The sequence below is a fragment of the Maniola jurtina genome, chromosome 1 (assembly GCF_905333055.1).
Source record: "Maniola jurtina chromosome 1, ilManJurt1.1, whole genome shotgun sequence".
Taxonomy (NCBI): Eukaryota; Metazoa; Arthropoda; class Insecta; order Lepidoptera; family Nymphalidae; genus Maniola; species Maniola jurtina.
In genome coordinates this window covers 15,433,391-15,456,014 of record NC_060029.1, presented here as the reverse complement: position 1 = coordinate 15,456,014, position 22,624 = coordinate 15,433,391, and the positions used below count along the sequence as shown (strand labels likewise).

General features: G+C 40.4%; 1 protein-coding gene across 7 annotated transcripts in view; it reads right to left on the bottom strand.

Annotated features, from left to right (window-relative positions):
• Positions 1 to 232: 232 nt before the first annotated feature.
• Positions 233 to 22,624, bottom strand: part of LOC123866471 (zinc finger protein ush) — a 240,163-nt gene continuing 217,771 nt past the window's right edge. For 6 of the 7 annotated variants that reach the window (XM_045908070.1, XM_045908087.1, XM_045908062.1 and 3 more), the window contains 2 exons: positions 2,934 to 4,834; positions 233 to 2,445 (listed from right to left, as the gene is read on the bottom strand). In XM_045908070.1, coding sequence (XP_045764026.1) covers positions 2,062 to 2,445; positions 2,934 to 4,834 — 2,285 coding nt within the window. In that variant the 3' untranslated portion in view covers positions 233 to 2,061. Of the gene's footprint in view, positions 2,446 to 2,921; positions 4,835 to 22,624 lie in introns of all 7 variants that reach the window. The other variant, XM_045908118.1, reaches the window with a different exon arrangement.

The following is a 22,624-nucleotide window of genomic DNA, read 5'->3' as shown; positions in this document are numbered from 1 at the left end:
AATAAAAAAACCGTATTAAGTATAAAAATCCGCATAATAGCATATTCGTGTAGTGAAATTACATTATAACTTAGGTAAAAAGCTTACAGCTTTTGGGGAAGAACTCTACATTAATGACACTACACGATATTTATGTAGCAAATTCTAATAAAATCACTCCATCAAATAGTTACCTATTCAAGTAACCAGTTATTGATTTAAAGAAAATAAAAATTGTATAAATAAAATGAAGTAACCATTTATTGATTTAAAGAAAATGGCGTAAAAATTGTATTAATAAAATTTGTTGTATTTTATAATGTACCTACTCAAAGAAAAAATGACAATATTTTGATAATAGACTACCTAGTTAGTAGTTAATTGTAAAATATTACCATGTAGTGTCACCAAAATAAAAAAATTAATAAAATCGGCAGAAACTTTGTAAAAGCACGGAAAAAATGGAATGAGCATTCGATTGCTTAGCAAAGTTCGGTAAAGTTCATATATAAAGAGTCCATTACACATTGGCCAATGCATTTGGTGAATGTGCAGAGGGCCACTTGACGTACATTTTCAGCGTGCGGCCAGCGCGAGTCGGTTAGCCAACTTTTGTGGGGTTTGATTCAAACATCAAAGGGTTTTGTTACATATCGCAAACAGCGATTAGGGTGCGTTTCCACTGAAGACGAGACAAGTGAAATAGAGACGCTGAGGAATGATCTTATTAATGGTTGATCACTTGATAATTTTATCACTAATGTATTAATAATCTCATTGGTCAAAGAACTCAAGTCTGCTTCGCTTCTCTCGTCTTCGAAACCAAATCGCATCCTAAGGATGCCAATCAACTGAAGCAGAGATTTTATTTATCAAGTGATCACATTTTGTCGTGATAATACATGTTGGAACATATCTCCGCCCCGCTTTAGTGGAAACGCATCCTTACACGTTTGGTCGGCACTCTCCGAACACATTAGTCCAATGTGTATTGGAGCCTTAAGAATACCTTATTATCAATAATAATAAACAAAAATTACAATAACAACAAAGAAAGAACAATCACTTAGAACAAATGGTAATAAAATTTAGTTTTACAATAATAATGCGATAATAATATCTTTACAGAATATATTTACAATTTGGTATTTTAACGTATACTAATACAAATGACGAAAGAGGTTAACTTTTTTTTAACTAGTTAATTAATGATTTACAATAACAATTACGATATAACAAAATCTAAATAGGGCTGTATTTACATTTGCCGAGATTTCATTCGTTCCGTTCACTCAGTGAATTGTCACTTGAATGTCAAAACATCGATTTGGCTTTGATATGCAGTACAGTTAAGGTCCTTAAATCGATATCGATATTTTTTACATTTAACTTGATAAATTATTGCACATAATTCGAATAGTTCCGATAACGTGTTAATATTATAGAGACATTTAAACGTTCGGAAGCGAAGGAAGCTAAGATTGACGATTAAAACCTATAAGGTAAGAGTGGTTTAGTAAAATTGGCGATTTTTTTGTGAAATTATTTTCTGAGCATTCAGTACCTACATTGAAAATATTTTTGGGTTGTTCTTTAACATTTACCATTTTCTGAATTTTATGGAATGGTATTTGAACTACTCATTTTAACATGTGTAAGTATCCTATATATTGTACATTTTAGATGAGTCAGTTTCCATGTTATACAAACAAACGGAAAATTATAGTAAATTTAATTTAATATGTCCATACTACCTAATAGTAATATTAGTATTTCGCATTTATAAAAATGCAAATGTGCGTTTGTGTCTTTTCACCCTTATCCGTTTTAACGAAAAGGAGATACAGAGATTGCTTGCATCCCAAAAACTGGCATAGGCTACCTAGATTTTACGACAACGTTGCAGGCAGATACCTAGTACGTATTTTAAATATTATTAAGATAGATTTTTGATTTATTTATATTTCATAGTCATTTACAGAGCTTTCGTTAATATTTTTAAGGTAATATTCAAATACTTTTTTTAAAGAAAGTTTTGAATAATTTCACAACAACATCGCTAATATTTTTAGAACCACCGTTTCATACAACCGACGCATCATTGACCCTTGCCGGCACATTATTGTTAGCCGCAGCCTCTTGGTTAGCTTTGCAATAGAATTGCTTGTGAGCTTTATAAGAGTTGCCGTACTTAAATGGTATGTTACAGAATTTGCAGAAGTTTGGGGAATCTTCCTCTGTGTCTGGCTCCTTTTTTATGTCCACAGTTGGGATCGGGGAGGTCGTGTCTTCGGATTCTGGTTCCTCGGTCGCATGGACTAATCGCGCGTGTCGTACCACGTTACCTCGGTACGTGGAGGTGTAAGCGCAAGAACTGCATCGATGGACTCTCTCGCCCACGGCTGGGGCTGGGGATGTTGTCTCGCGAGTTTCTTCCTCGACTACGCATGAGATGTAGCTCTCCTCCTGGAAAATGAGAATAATAGGTTATTTTTGCATTTTAATTATTACGATTTAAAGCAGTTTTACGCCGAAGCGACAAATGCTTTAGCGAATGCAAAGCTAAATATTAATTTTGCGGCATGCGGTATTTAGATTTCAGTGCAGAGACAACATCGTGCGTAAACGAAGCTTTAATCAGCACCATCATCACTGCCCTACCGCCGGATTACTGCTGCGGACGGGTCTACTTTCAGAACGAGAATAGTTTGAGGTAGTAGTCTATCACGCTAGCGAAGTGCTTTAATGTATTGCTATAAATCAGTCAATCTACGTTTCGGCTAATGATAATAATCTAATCTTTACTATGTCTACAGTAGAATTTTACTTTACTCAAATATTAAATTAAAATACAAAACTATATAAAAGAATAATCAAATATTCAAAAAAAGAATTGGATAGAATTTACTGATTTCAGTAGACTGTTCAAACATTTGTCGTACCTAAACACTAACCTGTAGATCAGCAGGCTTTTCCCGGAAGTGCATGCGTATGTGAGTGCGCATGCCCCGCAGCGTGTTCCCCCTGTACCGGCAGATCGTGCAGCGAAACGCTTTCACGCCAGCATGTGCTTCCATATGCCGCTGTGCTGTTGCGGCCGTCGGCGACACCACGTCGCAGCAAGGGCATTTCCATCCACCGTCGGAACCAGAAGCTGGCCTCGGCGTCTCGGGCACGCTGCGCGGTGACCGAGTCTCCCTCTTCGTACAGTAATACACCTGATGAGTTGTCAAATTATCCAGCGAACTAAAATGTATGCCGCACGCTAGGCAAATGAGCTGTCGGTACTGCGGCGGCGGACCAGGCTCCGGGGGCGCAGGACTAGCTCTCTCCTCCCCTCCACCAGCGGAACAATAATGCCGTTTGTGTATCCGATAGTTTTCGAATTTGCAAAACACTATGTTGCATTCTTTGCACTTCGAAACCCCTTGCTTAACCAGTACTTGGGGTGGCACCGTTACAGGTAAGTCTGTGGCAAGTCTTAACGCCAAACCGGGAGGTAAGATTGGCGCTGGCACGACTGGAGGAAATTTTTCTTCAGGGGGCGAAGGTATGCTCGGCGGTTTTGGTGTCGGCCCTCTTGAACTACGTCGACTTCGTTTAGGAGAGCTTTCCCCGCTTGGAGAGGATGATCGCCTCGAAGGAGATGGGGTTCCAGGAGAGCCGGGTAACGATGGAGCGCAAACAATTTGCTCAGGGGTTGTGGAACGAATTCTATTCTCCTTTTCATGTTCGTCTGGCGTTACAGATTCCGGAGAACGCCGCACGCTCAGATCTAATGGCGTAGTGCCGTCACGAGATTGCTCACGCGGTCTATTCGCAGACTTTAAAACTTCGGGCTCCTTGACTTCATTTGTATTTAAATTTGGTAACGCTCTGCTAAGGGGTTGGAATGTTCCGTTTGGTAATAAAAAGCACGGTGTATCAGGGTCTGGCAAGGTAGTACCAGGTAGTGTGCTAGCACTTCTTAATATCGAATATGGGACTATGAGAATTGGATTTGTTGGTAGCGCCAAAGCATATTGATTCTGTGCAGGAGGAGTTGCCCCAGGAGATGGTGGCGCCGACCCTGATGTTGCTGAACCTGCTCTGGCTGCAGCCAATGCTTGTTTGACGACTTGCCGCGTGTTGCAGTAATGTGCTTTGTGGGCCCGGAAAGTTTTAACTGAAGTGAAATGTATGTCACAGTCTACACAATATCGGTCTTGTGCTGGCTGACCTTCCACAGCTTCGCCATTAGAGGTGGGAGGTAGTACCGGAGTACTACTGCTAACAGGCGACGAGGAATGCATTCGCATGTGACGATTTAAACTAACTTTTTTGTCAGCACTATATGAGCAATAGGTGCAGGCGTATTGCTTGCCTAAAGGTCGCGGCGTTTTGGAGTCTCCACTCGACTCATCAGCTGCAGCATCTGCAGACGTCTCCGTGCCATCAGGTTTCGTTCTCCGTTTGGAACAGTAGTGTTCTTGGTGTGCTTGAAGAGTACTTAGTGAAGAATATCGTATTCCACAAGGTTGGCACATATATCCCGGGGGTGTTGCGGCCGCTGCGGGAAACAGCGCTGGAAAGTTTGCAGCCGTGAGGCCAGCCAAGTAATCTCTCGGTTGTTGGACCGGTGGCGGAGGAGGTGATGGAGAGGGCGGTTCATGCTTCAGAGATGTAGCTTGCGGTGCGAGAGCGGGATCAGTCGCCAGACTCGTGTTAAGACGTAATCGTGGCGGAGAAGCAGCGGTAGAACCCTCAGAAACCGGCGATGCCCCACCACTGGAGGCGACGCGCTCCCCACCAGAGCTCGGCGTGCGAGGTTCTCCTGACATCGCCTCGCTCTCGTTTCCCCATTCCTCGTCCTCACCTGAAAACAAAAATAAATCTCTCATTATCGAGAAGGGGCCATTACCGATACCTAAATGGAATTCAGAGTAGCCGATTGGAGCAAAAAGAATCGGCAATATCAGTTCTTATTAGTGTTGTTAATAGTAGAGCGATGGTAAGTTGGCAGTGCTTTTCCCGCGATAGTCGACACTCGTCACGTTTCACTGCTATCTGTCGACGTCAGACAGATCAGGTCTTTGGTCGAGGCATACATTAGCGCTCCTAATTGAGACGTGCTCGCTGTATGTAAATGCCTCTGCGTGGGTGGGGTGTAGGGTTTTGAGTTATGCGACCAATGTTCTGCCACGTTTCCGTGCAACGAGGGAATAAAACAGCCGATCCAATAACGCGAACCCCGTCCGTCAACATTGCGCGTGAGTATTTCGACCACTGGCAAACAGAACAAAAAGTTAACGGGCCTTGTTGTAATTGGATCTGATTTCCAGAAAACGTTCGCTCACCTTCCTTTTTGAGCGACAACGATCTCGAGCGGGCGAGGAATTAACCTATCTTTCGCGCAGCGATCTCAGCTCAAAACGCCAATTAATGAGAGGCTCAACTTCATTCTCCTGCCCCTGTGAAGATCATTATATGGGCACGACAGCGAGATGGACGCGACGATTGGTGCGCGCCGACCGCCATCTCGCGGTAACGAATGCCAATTGAATCGGATTGCGTTCGGGTCACGCTATCCTAGTCACAGCGCATTTTGATTGGCTGCTGCGATTCCGCGGTGACGTTCGATTGGCTCCGTCAGTGCGCGATTTATCCGGCGGTTAATGTCGTCGTCATAGCGAACGCGAGTTTATCGCAGTTCGTTAGTTGCGTTCGAGCTCCCGTTTTTCCTTAAGTAAGTTATAAGTTGTGATTGTTAAGAAAGGTTGAATGTTCAATCAGATAGATGGCGTGACTTGGTGTCGTTTGAGCAACTTTCGCGAAACCGAATGTCGATTCGTTAAATGATATTCATCAGCGTCCTTTTGTCTTTATAAACACGTCAAATAATGTGGCTTAAACGACTTCTGTATGAGGGGGCAGGCATGCAATTGACATAACTATTTTGTTTGAAATGTCTACTTAGTGCCCGCATTGCTTTTATAAAGCATGGAGACTTAGCAAACGATATCATTTCATGGTTTGAATGAAATGCAACGTTAAAGTTTACAAAGCTATTGTGTTGTTTTCTAAAATTGAATTTGACTATTTCCTTTAACACTTATACTTAATGCAAATTCTTTAATGCTCTATCAAGGCTATAATATCAGCTATTTACTAAAATGATGTCTATAAAAAACAAAATCAATCGTCTAATATATTCATAAGCACCATTAAACAGTCATTCAAAATCCCGTACTAACATCGAACACGTGCCTTTACATGTTAAATAAAAAAAAAAAACAAAGCCACCATCTTGTCCTTACATTTATCAGATCAGAGATCAGGGTCCAATTAAAATAGTCGTGCATCGAGGCAGTCACAATCGGCGCTGATAACGATCGCGTACTGTGACGCCGGTGAGCGATCACCTAGAGAACGATATCTTATATCATTCACTCACTACCTGTGATTTCGAAAACATTTAAATGTTATCGAACGATTACGATTACGTCATTCAAATAATATTTATCGAATTGAATATTGTAATATCGATGTTGCGTTTGTGGTGCACCACTAATTATATTATTGGTGTAAAATGTAGTAATATTTTTGATAACTAAAATAGGTGACAAAATATATTGGTAGGTAATCACTAATCAGAAAACAAGGAGGCAAAAATGTTTCGAAAAAATGTTTTCGAAATAATGTTATCGTACTCGACAACACTTGTATATCGTATTATTGTCAAATTATAATTATAGTATAAATTATAGCTGCTGCCCCCGACTTCGTCCATCTTGAATTTTTCTTTTAAACTAAGATGTTAACCCAAGACAAAAATTACCTATGTAAGTAGAGTAAAGAAAAGATTGCAATTTAGGAAAAAATGTCACGGTCAGTTTAAATATTGAGCCAAGAATGAGTAACAGACAGATAGACAGACACTTTCAGATTCTGACATTAGTATGGATTACCTTCGTTAGGTACAAATCACCTACTCTGAAAATAAAAAATACAAAAACTCTAAAACCCAGATGATCAGTTTTAAAGATATAAGATATTCTTTTAAAAGCGTTGAGATAATAATCTGTTTTTGCAAGAAATTATCTACTTGACCGCCCTTGCTTCGACCGGGTAAAAACTTTACTTTTGTTATATTTTTTGGTAAATAAAACAGACACTAAATATCAAATATCATTGAAGGACATTTTAGTCATCCATACAGAAATCTAAATATACAAAAAGAAAATTCCTATCTAACTGAGTCATCAACGCCCAGTCCAAACCCTTGGAACTAGAAAGCTGAAATTTCGCAATGAAATTCCCCTTTATATTTTAGGAATGAATGGAATTTACAGGAATGAAGCCGAGGAAGCTAATTAGCTATCGTCAAATATAGACAAATGAATGAAGAACGAATGATTGGCAAGATATTTGACCGTTACATCCGTAAAAAAAGATCAGAGTTATTCTCAAGCCGCGCCTAACGAAAATTTTACTTCAAAAACAATTATTATATTACTTATCAGTTATCATTCATGGTTTGTGATTCTGTAAAACTTTGTATTTATTTATTATTTAGAGCCTCGATAGCTCAACGGTTGAGGAGCGGAATGAATTCCGAAAGGTCGGCGGTTCAAACCCCACCCGTTGCACTATTGTCGTACCCACTCCTGGCACAAGCTTTACGCTTAATTGGAGGGGAAAGGGGAGTACTAGTCATGATTAGCATGGCTAATATTCTTTGACACCTTGCCCATTAAATCAGAATTTTGATATGAAAATGATGGAAATATCCGCTCTACACCACACTTGAATCTTTACCGGTTTCACATAAATAAATAAATAATTAGCGTCGCAGAGTGGGAACATTTAACACAATCTGCCGGCGCGTGTGTATCGCGCACCGATGCTGGCATTTAATGCCATTTCTATCGGTTTACGCCATCAATTCACTACTCACCCATACCTGCCTTTTAAAATTGTACAAGCATTCATGATACCCATTTGAAAGATCAACTGCAGAGATGACTTTTCAAATGAACTAAAAAATATAAAAATCCTTGAGTAATCCTATGGACAGGCTGCGAAGCTGAAGTGGCAATGGGCAAGGTACATAATACGTAGTTTGAACAATCGATAGACGTTGGGTCACTTGGGTCTTAAGGTGTTAAAATGGTGACCCCTCAATTAGGTAGACAGACGGCAACAAACAAGTCGTAGGGAGCCGCTGAATTCAGGCGGCGCAAGACCGTGGCATATGGAAGTCACTACAAAAGACCAGTATGGCCATGTCCAGCAGTGGGCCTGTACCAGTTGATGATGATGATGAATCAACGAAACTATTTTAAAACGTCTACCAAAGTTGGAAAACACTAATCTTCGTGGCAGAATCTAAGCAAAATGTCACCATGCATTGTGGTCCAGATTAAAAAAACCACTCCCCTGTCTATCACCCGGTGTGATCTTCAGCAAGTGTCTGCGAAACGTCCGTTCTTTCGCCGATTTTGATGAAATTTAGTACAGAGATAGCTTGCGTTCTGACTCCTGGGGACATAAAATATGTTACTTTTTGTTCCAGAAAACCAAAGAGTTCCCACGGAACTTTTAAAAAACCTTGACCCGCGGGCATCATCCATCTGTCGGTAATTCTAAGTTTGCAAGCAATCAACAAAACTATTTCAAAGCTTCTACCAAAGTTGGAAAGCACTAATCTTCGTGGCAGAATCTAAGCAAAATGTCACCATGCATTGTGGCTCCAGATTAAAAAAACCACTCCCCTGTCTATCACCCGGTGTGATCTTCAGCAAGTGTCTGCGAAAGGACGGACGTCGTGCGTCACGATCGGACGGACATTTACATATCGCGGGTTCGATTCCACTATCGAGCTACGCCGCTATTTGTAAGCTGTATATTTTAATGGTTTAGCTTTCTGCCTTCACTATCAAATGTGGGGAGTAGTGTGGCCATAAATAGAGAAATTTAATTACACTCGTGCTTTTATAGACGATAATGAACATGCAATTAATCAATTTGGTTATGTAAGTATATGCGAATATGTAGAAACATTTTTGCATAAATCAACAAAATGCTCCAAACTGACACCCAGCTTCTATAGCGCTATAGCTTCATCCAATATACAATTCGGAGGTTAAGGGGGTTTCGTTCAACACTACACAGACACACACACACACAGCACAGCAGAGCATCTAACTTTTCGGTGCAAGACCATGACGTGTGGAGGTCGTCCGACAAGATACCTAGTGGGATGCAACATGCGTTGACACATTGGCCGCGTATCATATCAGGGAGACAGCATCAAGACAGGGAGCCGAAGCAGAAATGGCTGAAAACGGCAAGCGGCGCAAGTATGCCTCTCTTATTGATTTATAATCTGTTAGCCATGGAAACCTTGAGCCATGGAGTCTTAGTGCTAAAAGTTTTTATTAAACCCATAATACCCCATTGGTTTCTACGTGGCATCGTACCGGAACGCTAAATCGCTTGGCGGTATGGCTTTGCCGGTGGCGTGGTAACTAGCCTCCCACCAAACAAAATTGGGACGATTTTTGATTACAAAACACTTTTTACAGTAACACAATTACAGTAACTTGTAATATTTTAATCAAATAAATTAGTTTTACTGCAAGTTTTCTTCTCCATAGAGAAGGTGTACATAAGCTTATCATTGTCCACACCAGTGCATAAGAAAGGCAGGTGGAGTGTGGAGCAAAAACTTCGCCTCACGAAGGTAGATAAACATTTCCTCGCCCTCCGACATATAAATCTAGATGTCGTGACGTCACACGGCGATAACACTAACATATTAACAAACTCGTCCACTGTAAATATGTTTTTATTCGTCAAATCACTAATCATGTAATTTATTGCATGGATTAAATATGAATATAGGCAAGTATGTATTAAGTTAATACATAATTTTTTAAACATTTTATGTAAAATTACTAAAAATTATAATAATGTATCAAAATGATATTTTCCCGCAGAAATTACTCTATCTTTGTACTTATTGAAAATATTGAAAAATATTTGTCGTTTGCCTTGTGACGTCATTAATCGCGTTTCGTACAGCGCCGCGGCGTGACGTTAGTAATAATTAATTGTATTTATAAAATCTAAAAATCATTTTTTTTTAATTTAAAAAAATCTACCCACCATAAACTACCGCTATACACGTTACATCATTTTTAACCCCCGACCCAAAAAGAGGGGTGTTATAAGTTTGACGTGTGTATCTGTGGATCTGTGTATCTGTCTGTGGCACCGTAGCGCCTTGTAAGGTTATTTTTAAAAATTGATTTGAGTTGTCAAAAATAATATAAAATTATTAATGTATCTAATGCAGATACATTAATAATTTTTAGTAGTTTGATAAAATCGATATTTGGCTCATTCGATGTCATACAATCTGTTGCTAGGAGGCCAACAAGATTGAACTTGCATAAATACGGGTGTTTCGAAGGTTTTAGTTTAGTCTCCTTCTGAGATTCGGAGCGATATCGCATATTTTCGGTATTTGGATTGTGAACTGAATAATTAGATGTTGTGATAGCAATCACGCTCTAATTAAATTACTTATTTTGGCATTAGTTTGTTTAGATTAAAACTCTCGGATAACCTTACACATTGAACTTGTGTTTTATTGTGTTGGTTTTGGAGAGGACATTCAATAAAAATATTTAAATAATACCTGCTTTTCTGAGTGACGCCAATAGCCTAAACTAATGAACCGATTTTAATTAAGTTTTTTTTTGTTTGAAAGGTGGCTTGATCGAGAGTGTTCTTAGCTATAATCTAAGAAAATCGGTTCAGCAGTTTGAAAGTTATTGGCTCTTTTCTAGTTACTGTAACCTTTACTTGTCGGGGGTGTTATAAATTTTTAATTTAGGTACACTTGTGCTATTTAGCATAACGTTATAATATCGTGTCGGTATTCGCAGTCCATTACGGAAAACTCTTTAATTTTCTTATCGCGCCATCTCACATGTGCGTTGGAAGGATTTTTCCTTTTTAATTATAACCGAATAGTTAAACTTAACGGCGATGTGTGAAGAGTTACAGTTTAGTTGCATAGATGCGGTTTTATGTAGTTTTTTTTTTTTTACTTTTTAGTTTTAATTCTTACTAGACTTCGTCTGAGTGGATTTGGGTTATTAAAAACCCCGTGGGAGTACTTTGAATTTTCCGGGATAGCGCTGATTTCAATTAATGGCACACTTTAATAAAATCAAATATTAAATACCTACGTTTATTCCTTGTTAATTTGAAGATATACGCTCTAACATTTTTAAAGCCAAATTGAGAATAAGAAAGTGAGAGTGTCACTTCCATTATTTTCTGTCTCTATTTGGTACTTAGTAGATATTATTAGCACTGCTGTTTACTAAATTAAGTACTTTTCTACGTGTTAGAATAAGATTTTCGTTACATGAATAGGTTTCAGGCATGATTCTACTTATATCAATGGTTTGAGGCCTTATTATTTTTGTTTTTGTACTCCCACATCCATTATACGTAGTCATTTTTCTCACATCCACGCTATAGTTACATGTGGCAACACCTTATGAATAATAAGTTGCATTCTACATCAATCATACTGCGCGAGATCTCGGCAGAGATTACACACCACTCATTTCGAAAGGGTTGCTTTTACATTTGACGAAGCGAACCCTTAAATAATATGAACGATAGTAGCCTATTAATCGAAAAATAATTTCAGAAGAAAGGTCAACTGTGGGTCAACTTTTCAAAAATAAATCTATTGATATTGACAAAAGTTGAAAAGATTTTTAGTTTTGGTCACTTCATAAAAAAGCTCAGTCACTCAGCGATGGAAAGAGCTATGCTCGGATTTTCCTTAGTCTGACATGAGGAGATCCACAACAGAACCAGATTCGAAGGGAACGATAAGTAGATAGATGTTGGTGTCCCAATGTGCTGGAATGGCGACCTCTCCATATATGAATTTACCTTTTTCTTATACGTAAAACCCCACGGTGTTCCACGCATCGCCTGGTGGCTGGGCTACGGGGCCAAACACGTTCGTGCAACCTAGCCAGCGGCGCCTGCTAAGGACCCTTCCCTCCTCAGGGGACCAACATAGTCCCTACACACCGTCTGAGGTGCACCACGAACACAAAGGTGCGTCTTCCGACTCGAGGACTGGTTTCTTGTCGGACGATAGACTCCCCGAAAGCCCTTCACATACTTAGCTGGACTGTTTGTTCCAGTAAGCTTATTAATTACACTCGTCTACAATTTTGACAAAGCTCTCAACGACTAGGTATTGGGTGGAGCGGGAGATGAGCATTTATTTTTTAGTCCAATACAAGTTAGCCCTTGACTTCGATATCATCTGGTCGTAAGTGATGTTGCAGTCTAAGATGGAAAAGCCAATAACGTTAAAGGGGTATGGTAGTTTTATTAAAACCATAGGTAGGTACCCCTGATTGGTTCGTTTTGCAGGTAGTGTGTTATATAGCAGCCTCCCACCATACATTATTTTCATGATTTCCGTCTTACTTATGTTATTTTTAGACCTATCTACTTGTTTTTAGGTTAGCTGTTAAATCTGCTGATATCATTGAGCACTGCAAGTTCTCCGAGTGAAAAATGCGGTATCTACCTCTTCCAAATGTGCTTACCGCCTGTCAAACTCAAATACAAAATCATTTATTCAATGTAGGTGCTATTGAACACCTTTTGATGAGTAGGTAATCAGAATTGTTAGATTTGTAAGATGACATAGTGGTGATAATTAATTACGTAAACTTAAAACTAAAGCTACGACTGGCTACGTGGGTTCCAAACGCGCACAGGTCTGAGAAGAGCCCACAACAAACTCAGCCGGGTATTCTTTTTATTATCACAACTTCACAAAATCACTGTTACCTACTTAACATTGCGTAGTCAAGGGCTGACTTGTCATCGTTAAATAGAACCTAGTTATCAATCAGAAGTGGCACAGCGTAGTGTTATAATGGAATCGCATGTGTTATTTTTTTAAATGTGAGGGTAGGTGCTCGTGAGCCCGACGCGAGCGTATCGTCGCGTTTTGCATAGATTTAAAAAGTCGATAGTTATGCAAATGCGCGGGTGCCGTGTTTGCTTGTTTCTGAGTTACGGCGCCGTAGACCCGCGCCTATCGGAACAGCGCAGAGAATCTACTTCAAGAGCTGGTGGGAAGTTGATGAGAGGTGCTTGATAGCAGCTGAATAAAAAGTCGATAGTTATGCAAATGCGCGGGTGCCATGTTTGCTTGTTTCTGAGTTACGGCGCCGTAGACCCGCGCCTATCGGAACAGCGCAGAGAATCTACTTCAAGAGCCGGTGGGAAGTTGATGAGAGGTGCTTGATAGCAGCTGAATAAAAAGTCGATAGTCATGCAAATGCGCTGGTGCCGTGTTTGCTTGTTTCTGAGTTACGGCGCCGTAGACCCGCGCCTATCGGAACAGCGCAGAGAATCTACTTCAAGAGCTGGTGGGAAGTTGATGAGAGGTGCTTGATAGCAGCTGAATAAAAAGTCGATAGTTATGCAAATGCGCGGGTGCCATGTTTGCTTGTTTCTGAGTTACGGCGCCGTAGACCCGCGCCTATCGGAACAGCGCAGAGAATCTACTTCAAGAGCTGGTGGGAAGTTGATGAGAGGTGCTTGATAGCAGCTGAATAAAAAGTCGATAGTTATGCAAATGCGCGGGTGCCATGTTTGCTTGTTTCTGAGTTACGGCGCCGTAGACCCGCGCCTATCGGAACAGCGCAGAGAATCTACTTCAAGAGCTGGTGGGAAGTTGATGAGAGGTGCTTGATAGCAGCTGAATAAAAAGTCGATAGTTATGCAAATGCGCGGGTGCCATGTTTGCTTGTTTCTGAGTTACGGCGCCGTAGACCCGCGCCTATCGGAACAGCGCAGAGAATCTACTTCAAGAGCCGGTGGGAAGTTGATGAGAGGTGCTTGATAGCAGCTGAATAAAAAGTCGATAGTCATGCAAATGCGCTGGTGCCGTGTTTGCTTGTTTCTGAGTTACGGCGCCGTAGACCCTCGCCTATCGGAACAGCGCAGAGAATCTACTTCAAGAGCCGGTGGGAAGTTGATGAGAGGTGCTTGATAGCAGCTGAATAAAAAGTCGATAGTTATGCAAATGCGCTGGTGCCGTGTTTGCTTGTTTCTGAGTTACGGCGCCGTAGACCCGCGCCTATCGGAACAGCGCAGAGAATCTACTTCAAGAGCTGGTGGGAAGTTGATGAGAGGTGCTTGATAGCAGCTGAATAAAAAGTCGATAGTTATGCAAATGCGCGGGTGCCATGTTTGCTTGTTTCTGAGTTACGGCGCCGTAGACCCGCGCCTATCGGAACAGCGCAGAGAATCTACTTCAAGAGCCGGTGGGAAGTTGATGAGAGGTGCTTGATAGCAGCTGAATAAAAAGTCGATAGTCATGCAAATGCGCTGGTGCCGTGTTTGCTTGTTTCTGAGTTACGGCGCCGTAGACCCGCGCCTATTGGAACAGCGCAGAGAATGTACTTCAAGAGCTAGTGGGAAGTTGATGAGAGATGCTTGATAACTGCTGAATAAAAAGTTGTGTTTGCTTGTTTCTGTGTTACGGCACCGCAGACCCTTGCCTACGGGAACAGCGTAGAGAATGAACATAGAAAATTATAATATACTAACGGCTTTTAATAAGCACCGCATTTCTCCCAAAATTGCGGTGAAGCTTTGCGACTAAGTGACTCAGTAAGTACACTCAAATCATATCAATTTGAACAACATTTTCACAAGCACAGGCTCACAATTTCCCACCAGCTCTCAGCTCAATACGAGAATATGAACATTTCGCGATTGTGTGATTGTCGATCGCATGACTAGTACATGTGAGGCATTTTTTAGAGAATTTATTGTGCACTCCAATATAATATTTATATATAGGTATACTAATGGCAAACTATTACCACGCTGAAGTGGCAGTGGGCAGGCCATGCCTGTCGTAGAGGCGATGGCCGTTGGAGCCAGGAAGTCCTAAGTGGCGACAGCGTTTAAGCAAGCATAGTGTGGGACGCCCTCCAGCACGATGAACCGACGTTATTAAGCGGCTGACGGAAAGTGGCTGGATGAGGAAAGCTGAGGACCGGGTGTGGTGGCGCTCTTTATGGAAGGCCTATGTCCAACAGTGGACATCCACAGGCTGATGATGGTGATGATGGTGATTACGATACTAATGGCTTTTAATAAGCTTCTACTCACGATTTCCCACCAGCTCTCGGCTCAATACGAGAATATGAACGTTTCGCGATTGTGTGATTGTCGATCGCATGACTGGTACATGTGAGGCAGTTTTTCAGGGAATTTATTTTGCATACAAATTGTGCGGCAGCTTAGCGTTTATTTCCGCAAATTGCGGGGTAGCTTTGTGGCTAAGTGACACTCATATTTGTACGACACGTTTCACGCAATGCGCTTTATAGCTCTTTGCCTGTGTTTCGAAAACTCAGCCAAAAAATATCGTGCTTCGAGTTAAGATGTTCTTCAATGATTTTTCTGAAGTAAGTTCTAATTTTACTTAGTTTTTACCTAGTATCTATCTCCCTAATTAAATATAAATTAATTTTATATTTTTTTGTCCAATATGATTTTCTATAAGTCTATATATATTTATCACTGGATCTAACGACCTCTAATAATTCGAGTCCTCTAGGGCCTAGGCTTTATGTAGTACTAGGGGATGCCCACGGCTTCGCCCGCGTGGATTTCGATTTTTTTAAATCCCGTAGGAACTCTTTGATTTTCCGGGATAAAAAGTAGCCTAAGTCCTTCCCCGGGATGCATCCCAAGTCTGTACCAAATTTCATTAAAATCGGTTCAGCGGTTGGGCCGTGAAAACGTAGCAAACAGACAGACAGACACACTTTCGCATTTATAATATTAGTATGGATTTAATAGTAGGTAGTAGGTACTAATTTGGTTCAATGACTGGATACGTATCTGTATATCTACGCAAATAAATAATATGTTACAAATACTGAGTGTTCCTAAAACTCTAAAAATGGGAAAAAAACACAAGATAGGCTAAATTAATGATGGGCCGATATCGATTCGAGTACGTAGATATCGATTCGATAAACGGTAAAAGTTGCGTACACGCAACGCTGGAGGCGTCAAAAGTGGGCGGTGCTTCTGACTCGCGACGTGACGGAATCCCGCATCCAATCGCGATCGGATCTCGATTTTAATTATACGAATCGAGAACATCGAGTCGGGTCTATCGAATATTAATATGTCGATTGCGAACTTTGCGATAGCGTTGTTCTTTGATTCGTTTACGTGCGTTCGTACGAAATTCGCGTGCGTAAAATGCGTAATTCGACGATGCGGACGGTCGCGACATTCCGCGAACAAGATCGGCGATAACGTTCCGCAAAAGATGGGAGATAGGGAACTGGGAAAAATGAAACAAGACATTACCTATGCGTGAGTCGTGACGGAGTGGTTGCAAATTCACGGTTTCCGTTTTGCGGTTTTGATGTGAGAGTTTTTAATTGATTTAAATTTGAAACCAAGTTTAAAACTGTAATTAAATTCACGATGATGAAAATAAGGGTCTCAGGTCTTGTCTAAGAATTAGAAGGGTTTAGGCCACAGTCCGCCTCGCTGGCCAATGGTGAATTGACAGACTTCACAATCCTTTGAGAATGTTATGGAAAACTATCTGGCATGCAGATTTCATGATTTTCTTCACCATCAAAGCTGATATTTAATTACTTAAAAGGCAAACAACTCCGAAAAGATAGATGCTTGCTCGGGATCGAACCCCCGACCTCCCGAATAGGAGGCAGACGTCCTAGCCTCTAGGCTATCACAGCTTTGATCACTTTTGAGTATCACGCGGAAAAGTTGTCTAGAACAACGTGTGCTCACGCTCAACTTACTCTATGGAGAGCTCTCTTAACGGTATCAGATGTTAGTGATAATAAAATATTAAATACACTTACAGGCGAATATAAAATTAATCAAATTATAATCACATCGACAATAGTCAATTATCGCATTCCCAAGCACATCTACCTACAAATCACTGTAGCGATCTTTAAAAACCCGCTGCATCAGAACGGTTACGTCAAATGATCTTTGTTACAACACTATCTCGATAAAGGATACCATCTCTAGCGCACGCCTACGACATGAAAATAATTAACGAGAGCTTCGCCGTCAAACATCGTGTTCGACATCGGCTACTCCCATACCAATTACTACCGACAATCGATTGTGGAGAAAAAACGGGCCAACACTATTCCCGGCCAGTTTGAAAAAAGAACAATGCATGTGAACGTGTTAACGAGGCTTGATGGATCAGGGTACGATCTAATACGAACTATAAAGAGTCCAATACACATAATATTATAGTTACGTAGTTGTACTCTTTGGTTACGAATAATGTTTTTTTTTTTTAATTTAATGTCACTTCTGATTTTCAAATATGGAATGAGTGTCTCATTCACTTGAATGAAAAGTGAATGGTTATACTTTAGGGTCGGATATAATATTATACGTTGTTACTTGTTAGAATATAATATTTTACGGAGTTTTTTTTAATATTGATGGCATATAGACACTCAAATAATTGGATTATTATCGACGAAACCAGTTATCGATAAAAAATGTTTAACCATATAATGACTTGTATGGATGACACGCCACCATCTTTATAAAACATACTCGATTCTCAACATCGATGGGAATCGAATAGTTTTTTATTGAACTTTATTACCCGACACCCTTCATAACGCGACGGAACATACGACAATAACCGATCCAACTGATAAGCAGCTAAAGAACTGTTGCCTCCAAGAATAAATCACCAACTCGTCTGACATTTATCGATATCGAGTTTTTTACGTGGTACGTACCTATTTATATTTAAAATTCGAATTTAATCGTTCGATCGCATTGATATAAAAATCATAGATACCTACGAACTACTTCTAATTTAATTTTTTTTGTCAACAAGTTTGCAACCATGTCGCGTTATTTATCAAAGTAGACTTATTTGCATAGCGTTACAGTTTAATTAACGTTGCTTTGGATTGTAGAGAATTTTTTAAGCGTTTTTACAAATATTGCCCAGAGGCTCTCGGCGACTCGTTTGAGATATTCCGTCAGCCAGGTGAGAGGTCTCCAAACGCTGCGTTTCCGGTGCGAGGCTGCCATACAAGCACAATCTTCGGTGTTGTATATCAATGGCAGCAAGTACCGTTTGAGATAGTCCGCCAACCAAGTGGGTGGTCTCCAAAAGTAACTTTGCGTTTTCCGGTGGGGGGCTGCCATTCAAGCACCATCTTCGGAGTTGTATATCAATGGTAGGTACCTATTTATATTTAATAAATTCGAATTTAATCGCTCGCCGCTTTTATCGCGCGAAATTGCTAGCGCCCGCAAGATGGCGCTGATATCAAGAACGGCTTCACAATGTAATTTGTATAATTAAAGAAAATCGCGAGTGAGCGATCGAAATCGGATGCGATTTAACCGATTTAATCGAGATGAGGCGATACATGCATTAATTTTGACGGTAAAAATTAATAGCGCGGCGGGGGCCTTACGATTCGAATTAACTTTGCTTTAATTGGGTTGTTTATAAAACCATTTTTTACTTTCGTGTGCCACAAGATAAAATATTATTTATGTAGGTAATGTTATTAATGTAGGTACCTACATAAACATTTCTAAAAAATATATTTTACTATAGGGACCCATCAAAATAAATAACTACTTAATTAATTAATGAGAGATCGCAAAAAAAAAATTGAAAACATAACTGAAATAAAGTTATCATCTGTGGATGTGGTAAAAAGTAGTTTTACAGCTGGTTTTCCCCGATGGTTTTACCAATTTAAGTTGGCTTGATTGAAGTTAGGCTTTAATCTCTCTATCTCTCGTTTTCTTTCTAGGTCCACTATATCCTCACACCCGGGCTCGGCCAACTTTGAATGTAAGAAGTAGGAGATTATTTTGGGTTGTAGTTGTAGCGAAAATATTTTTTGGTCGCGGCCACCATTCGAGTTTTAAAATTCGAATAACACCTAAAGTGATGTGGGGATAAACATCGGATCGTAAAAAAGTTGTCGAGTGCCGATTGTGGCGGGCGAGCAAAGTTCGAGATTTGAAAATTAGCATTTTTGTCGTATAACTCTGCCGCGGTGTCTCGGTAAGCGCCCGATACCGGGCGGCGGCCGGGACGGGGTTTTTTCGCCGTTTTTTAACCGGATTGGACTTTAAAATATTTCTCTATCCGCTGCCAAAGTCTTTTAGTGTTCGGCAAAAGAACACTGAAATATGAGCTTTTAATTTTATTGGCGCCCATTAACTTTGTATTTCCGTATCTAATTGCGTTTTGGTTGTTTTGTTTGATTGTAAAAGCTTGTTGCCTGTTTACGACCAAGTTTACTGCCATACAATGGTGGGCAATAATCTTCTTAAAATTTATGTATAAAAAAAATGAATTCTATCAAAGAATTAATTAATATTTGGCAATTTTTTGAAGCATGTTCATAGGTGTCAAAAGGTGTCAAAAGCATGTTCATAGCTGTCAAACCTCACACCAAAAAACGCTTTTTTGCTTGAAAAATACAATCGTATAAGCTTTGCCTATCTGGACTTTTATATCTTTGATTCGACATAAACTAAAAGTGACTACTTTTTTACCACTTATGACCAAGATGATAATTTTATTAAGATTGTCATTAAAATAGCTATAAACTTTAAGCCCTAATAGGTAAGTAATTCCAACAAAATAAACACAACGAACCAATCGTGTCTATCAGTGACAACATAAAAGTCTGGAATTCGACGTGAAGATTAAACTCCTCACTACACTCACGCGGCTCAACTAATTGACTGAGGATCAAACATCTAGCGAAAAAAACACAGCTCTAAAATCCGTTGACCCTTTATCTTCTGTGGCAGCTCGCTCATTGGACCAGAGCTGAATTTATGTCGTCGAGTAATCCAAGCCCATTTGTATAGATAATTTTTATTATTGCCATCTCTTCGGCGTTGGCCGCGGACGATAACCGCCGGGGAAAGAGTTCGTAATGACGATTTAAATAAGGAAGACGTATTCCTTTCGGCTGTCGATAAAATTGGAAAGAATTTGTGGCGTGGAATTCGAATTTTAAAAATGGGTACTAGAGTTGTGCTGGTTAATTTATCGGTTTAGCGGTTTTATCGGTTTTTAGAATCCCTTGAAGTGTCATTTGAAACGCCTAATTTTCTTTTAAATGATATTGAATGTTGATTGGGCATTTTAAGATACGTACTTACTACAGTTAGTGAACTCTGCGCATCTTTGCTTTTTCAGACGATTATAATTAGTAATAATAATAATTTTTATTTTTTTTCCGTTACTTTAATTTTCTGTTGTTTCTGTTATTGTATTTCAATTTTGTTTCTGTTATTTATTGATTTTGTTGTTGCTGTTATTTTATTGTTTGTTGTTTAAAAATAGGGTAAAATGTGAAAAATAAATAAATGAGAGTTTAAAATAATTATTATTAGTAATATCTATCCCTTTTATACCTGTATGTCTGATGCTAGGAATTGATATTAGTTTATTTTCAGAATGAGAGGAATTTAAGCTATAGGCCACCACGCTTGCCAAGTGCGGATTGAATTACATATATTTGATGAAATCGTGGAGAACTCTCAGGCATACACGTTTCTTCATGTTTTCCTTCACCGTTAGAGCAAGTGATATTTAATTGCTTCAAAAGCACATGGCTCTGAAAGTTAAGAGTTGAGTTGAGTTGAAAGAGGAATGAACCCGGGGTCATACACTGGACCCCCGAGAGGCCGACTCTAGGCTTTTACGGTTGAATTATTGAGATATCGATTTACAGATCTTACTGAACATAGGTACAACCCTAAATAGACAATAAAGTATGCGTGTAAACTATTTTCAACATGACCACACCGGGTTTATCTGCCCCCGCTCTTATGGCTCGCTATCAGGAAGAATGCATTAGTCCTCGATAACACGTCGATAAAGCTGATCGGCCGGCGCCACGCTCGATTTCGATTACTCGATATAAAAGAAAAAGAATCGATTCCTTACCGATAGTGATGTCATGCCGCGATGCGGTTAAGTGTCTTAATTGTGGATTCCTATGTAATGTACGCGCGGAGATAAGGGGGTTTTAAGTATTTGTTCGATTTGTTATTGTATCGATTTTATCTGATCTGTGTTTGGAAATGTTGTGTGTATGTTTGTTTAAATGTCTGAGTATTGTTGGTTTTTGTAACCTACGTATAACTCCAAACATTTTACCGGATATGCCTACTTACTCAATATGTTTTTTTTTTTTTTTGTTGACGCTGGGGAATGCATTTACGCATCCCCCCCGGAAGCTAGCCAGCCAGCCGTGAGACCGCCAGCCAGCTGAGGGAAGGTATGTGGGACTCGCCGGCCGAGAGGCGACCGGAATACCCACTAAACCCCAGCGGCGCTACTGCGCGTCGCCTGGCGACTGGGTCACGGGAACGGCCGAAGCAAACAATCGCGACCCAGCCAGCGACGTCTGCCGAGGCAGACCCTCCACCGGGGACCTGCTCGGTCCCCACCACCGCACCTCCGGGACGCACCAACGAAGTGCGTCCCCCGACCTTGGGACGCGCACGTCGCCCGCGTCCCATCCGCCGCTTCGTCCACTGTGCCCTCTGCTAGTCAGAGGGACACGCGGAGAAACCTCCCCCCCTGCCAGGTCATTAGCCATAGCCAACAATATCTCCGAAGAGAAATTATTAGCCATGTTACCGGGGCGCACCGGCCCGAACAGTGCTCTTCCCTTCGGACGCATCCAAAAGGGACCAGCAGCATCCAGGCACACTGGGAGGTTACCTGGCTGGCGCCTTATTATCACCAATATTATGTCAATTAATTTGTGAAATTCCACAATTAGCCCAGTCTGCTTTAGCTTTTTCGGCGTGGATTTAAGTTTTTTTCTAAATTTTCCCGAGAAAAAGTAGCCTATGTCCGTCCTCGAGATACAAACTATCTCTACCAAATTTCGTGAAACTATTTAAACGGATGGGCTATGAAAAGCTAATAGACAGACAGATTATTATATTATACCTAGTATGAAGGTATGGAGGATTATTTATTGGATGTGTCCACAAACCCCGCACCACTATTGGCAGCATGGACCTATTATACTAATATCTTTATGACTGGCAGACATAGATATGTTTGGCAGATCGTTTCTGTGTGGTGTGTAGTCTGTGGGGATGTGCTTAAAATAAATAATGTATCCTCGTCTTTATATTCCTGAACGTAAACTGTCATCACTCGCGATAGTAACTACAAAATGGCTGCCTAATTTCCCGCCAAAATTAAGTGCCCGCATCGCGCGTCGTTTTTCATCAACGTCGCTTGCCTTTATTTATCGCGTTTCCCTCAAAATTTCCTTTATACCGCACTCATTATGTTGAAAGACTGAAAATTTCGTCCATTCGACAAAATAGTGTGATAACTGTCGCTAATGAACGTAGCAGCCATTTTGTTTAGCCCATTTTGAATTTGGAACGTTTTGTCTATGCTTAGCAGTTAGCGTCCTAATGGGTTAGGTTAAAGAGGGCAATGTGTGCCGTTTTTCTTCTCTATAGTTGCTTT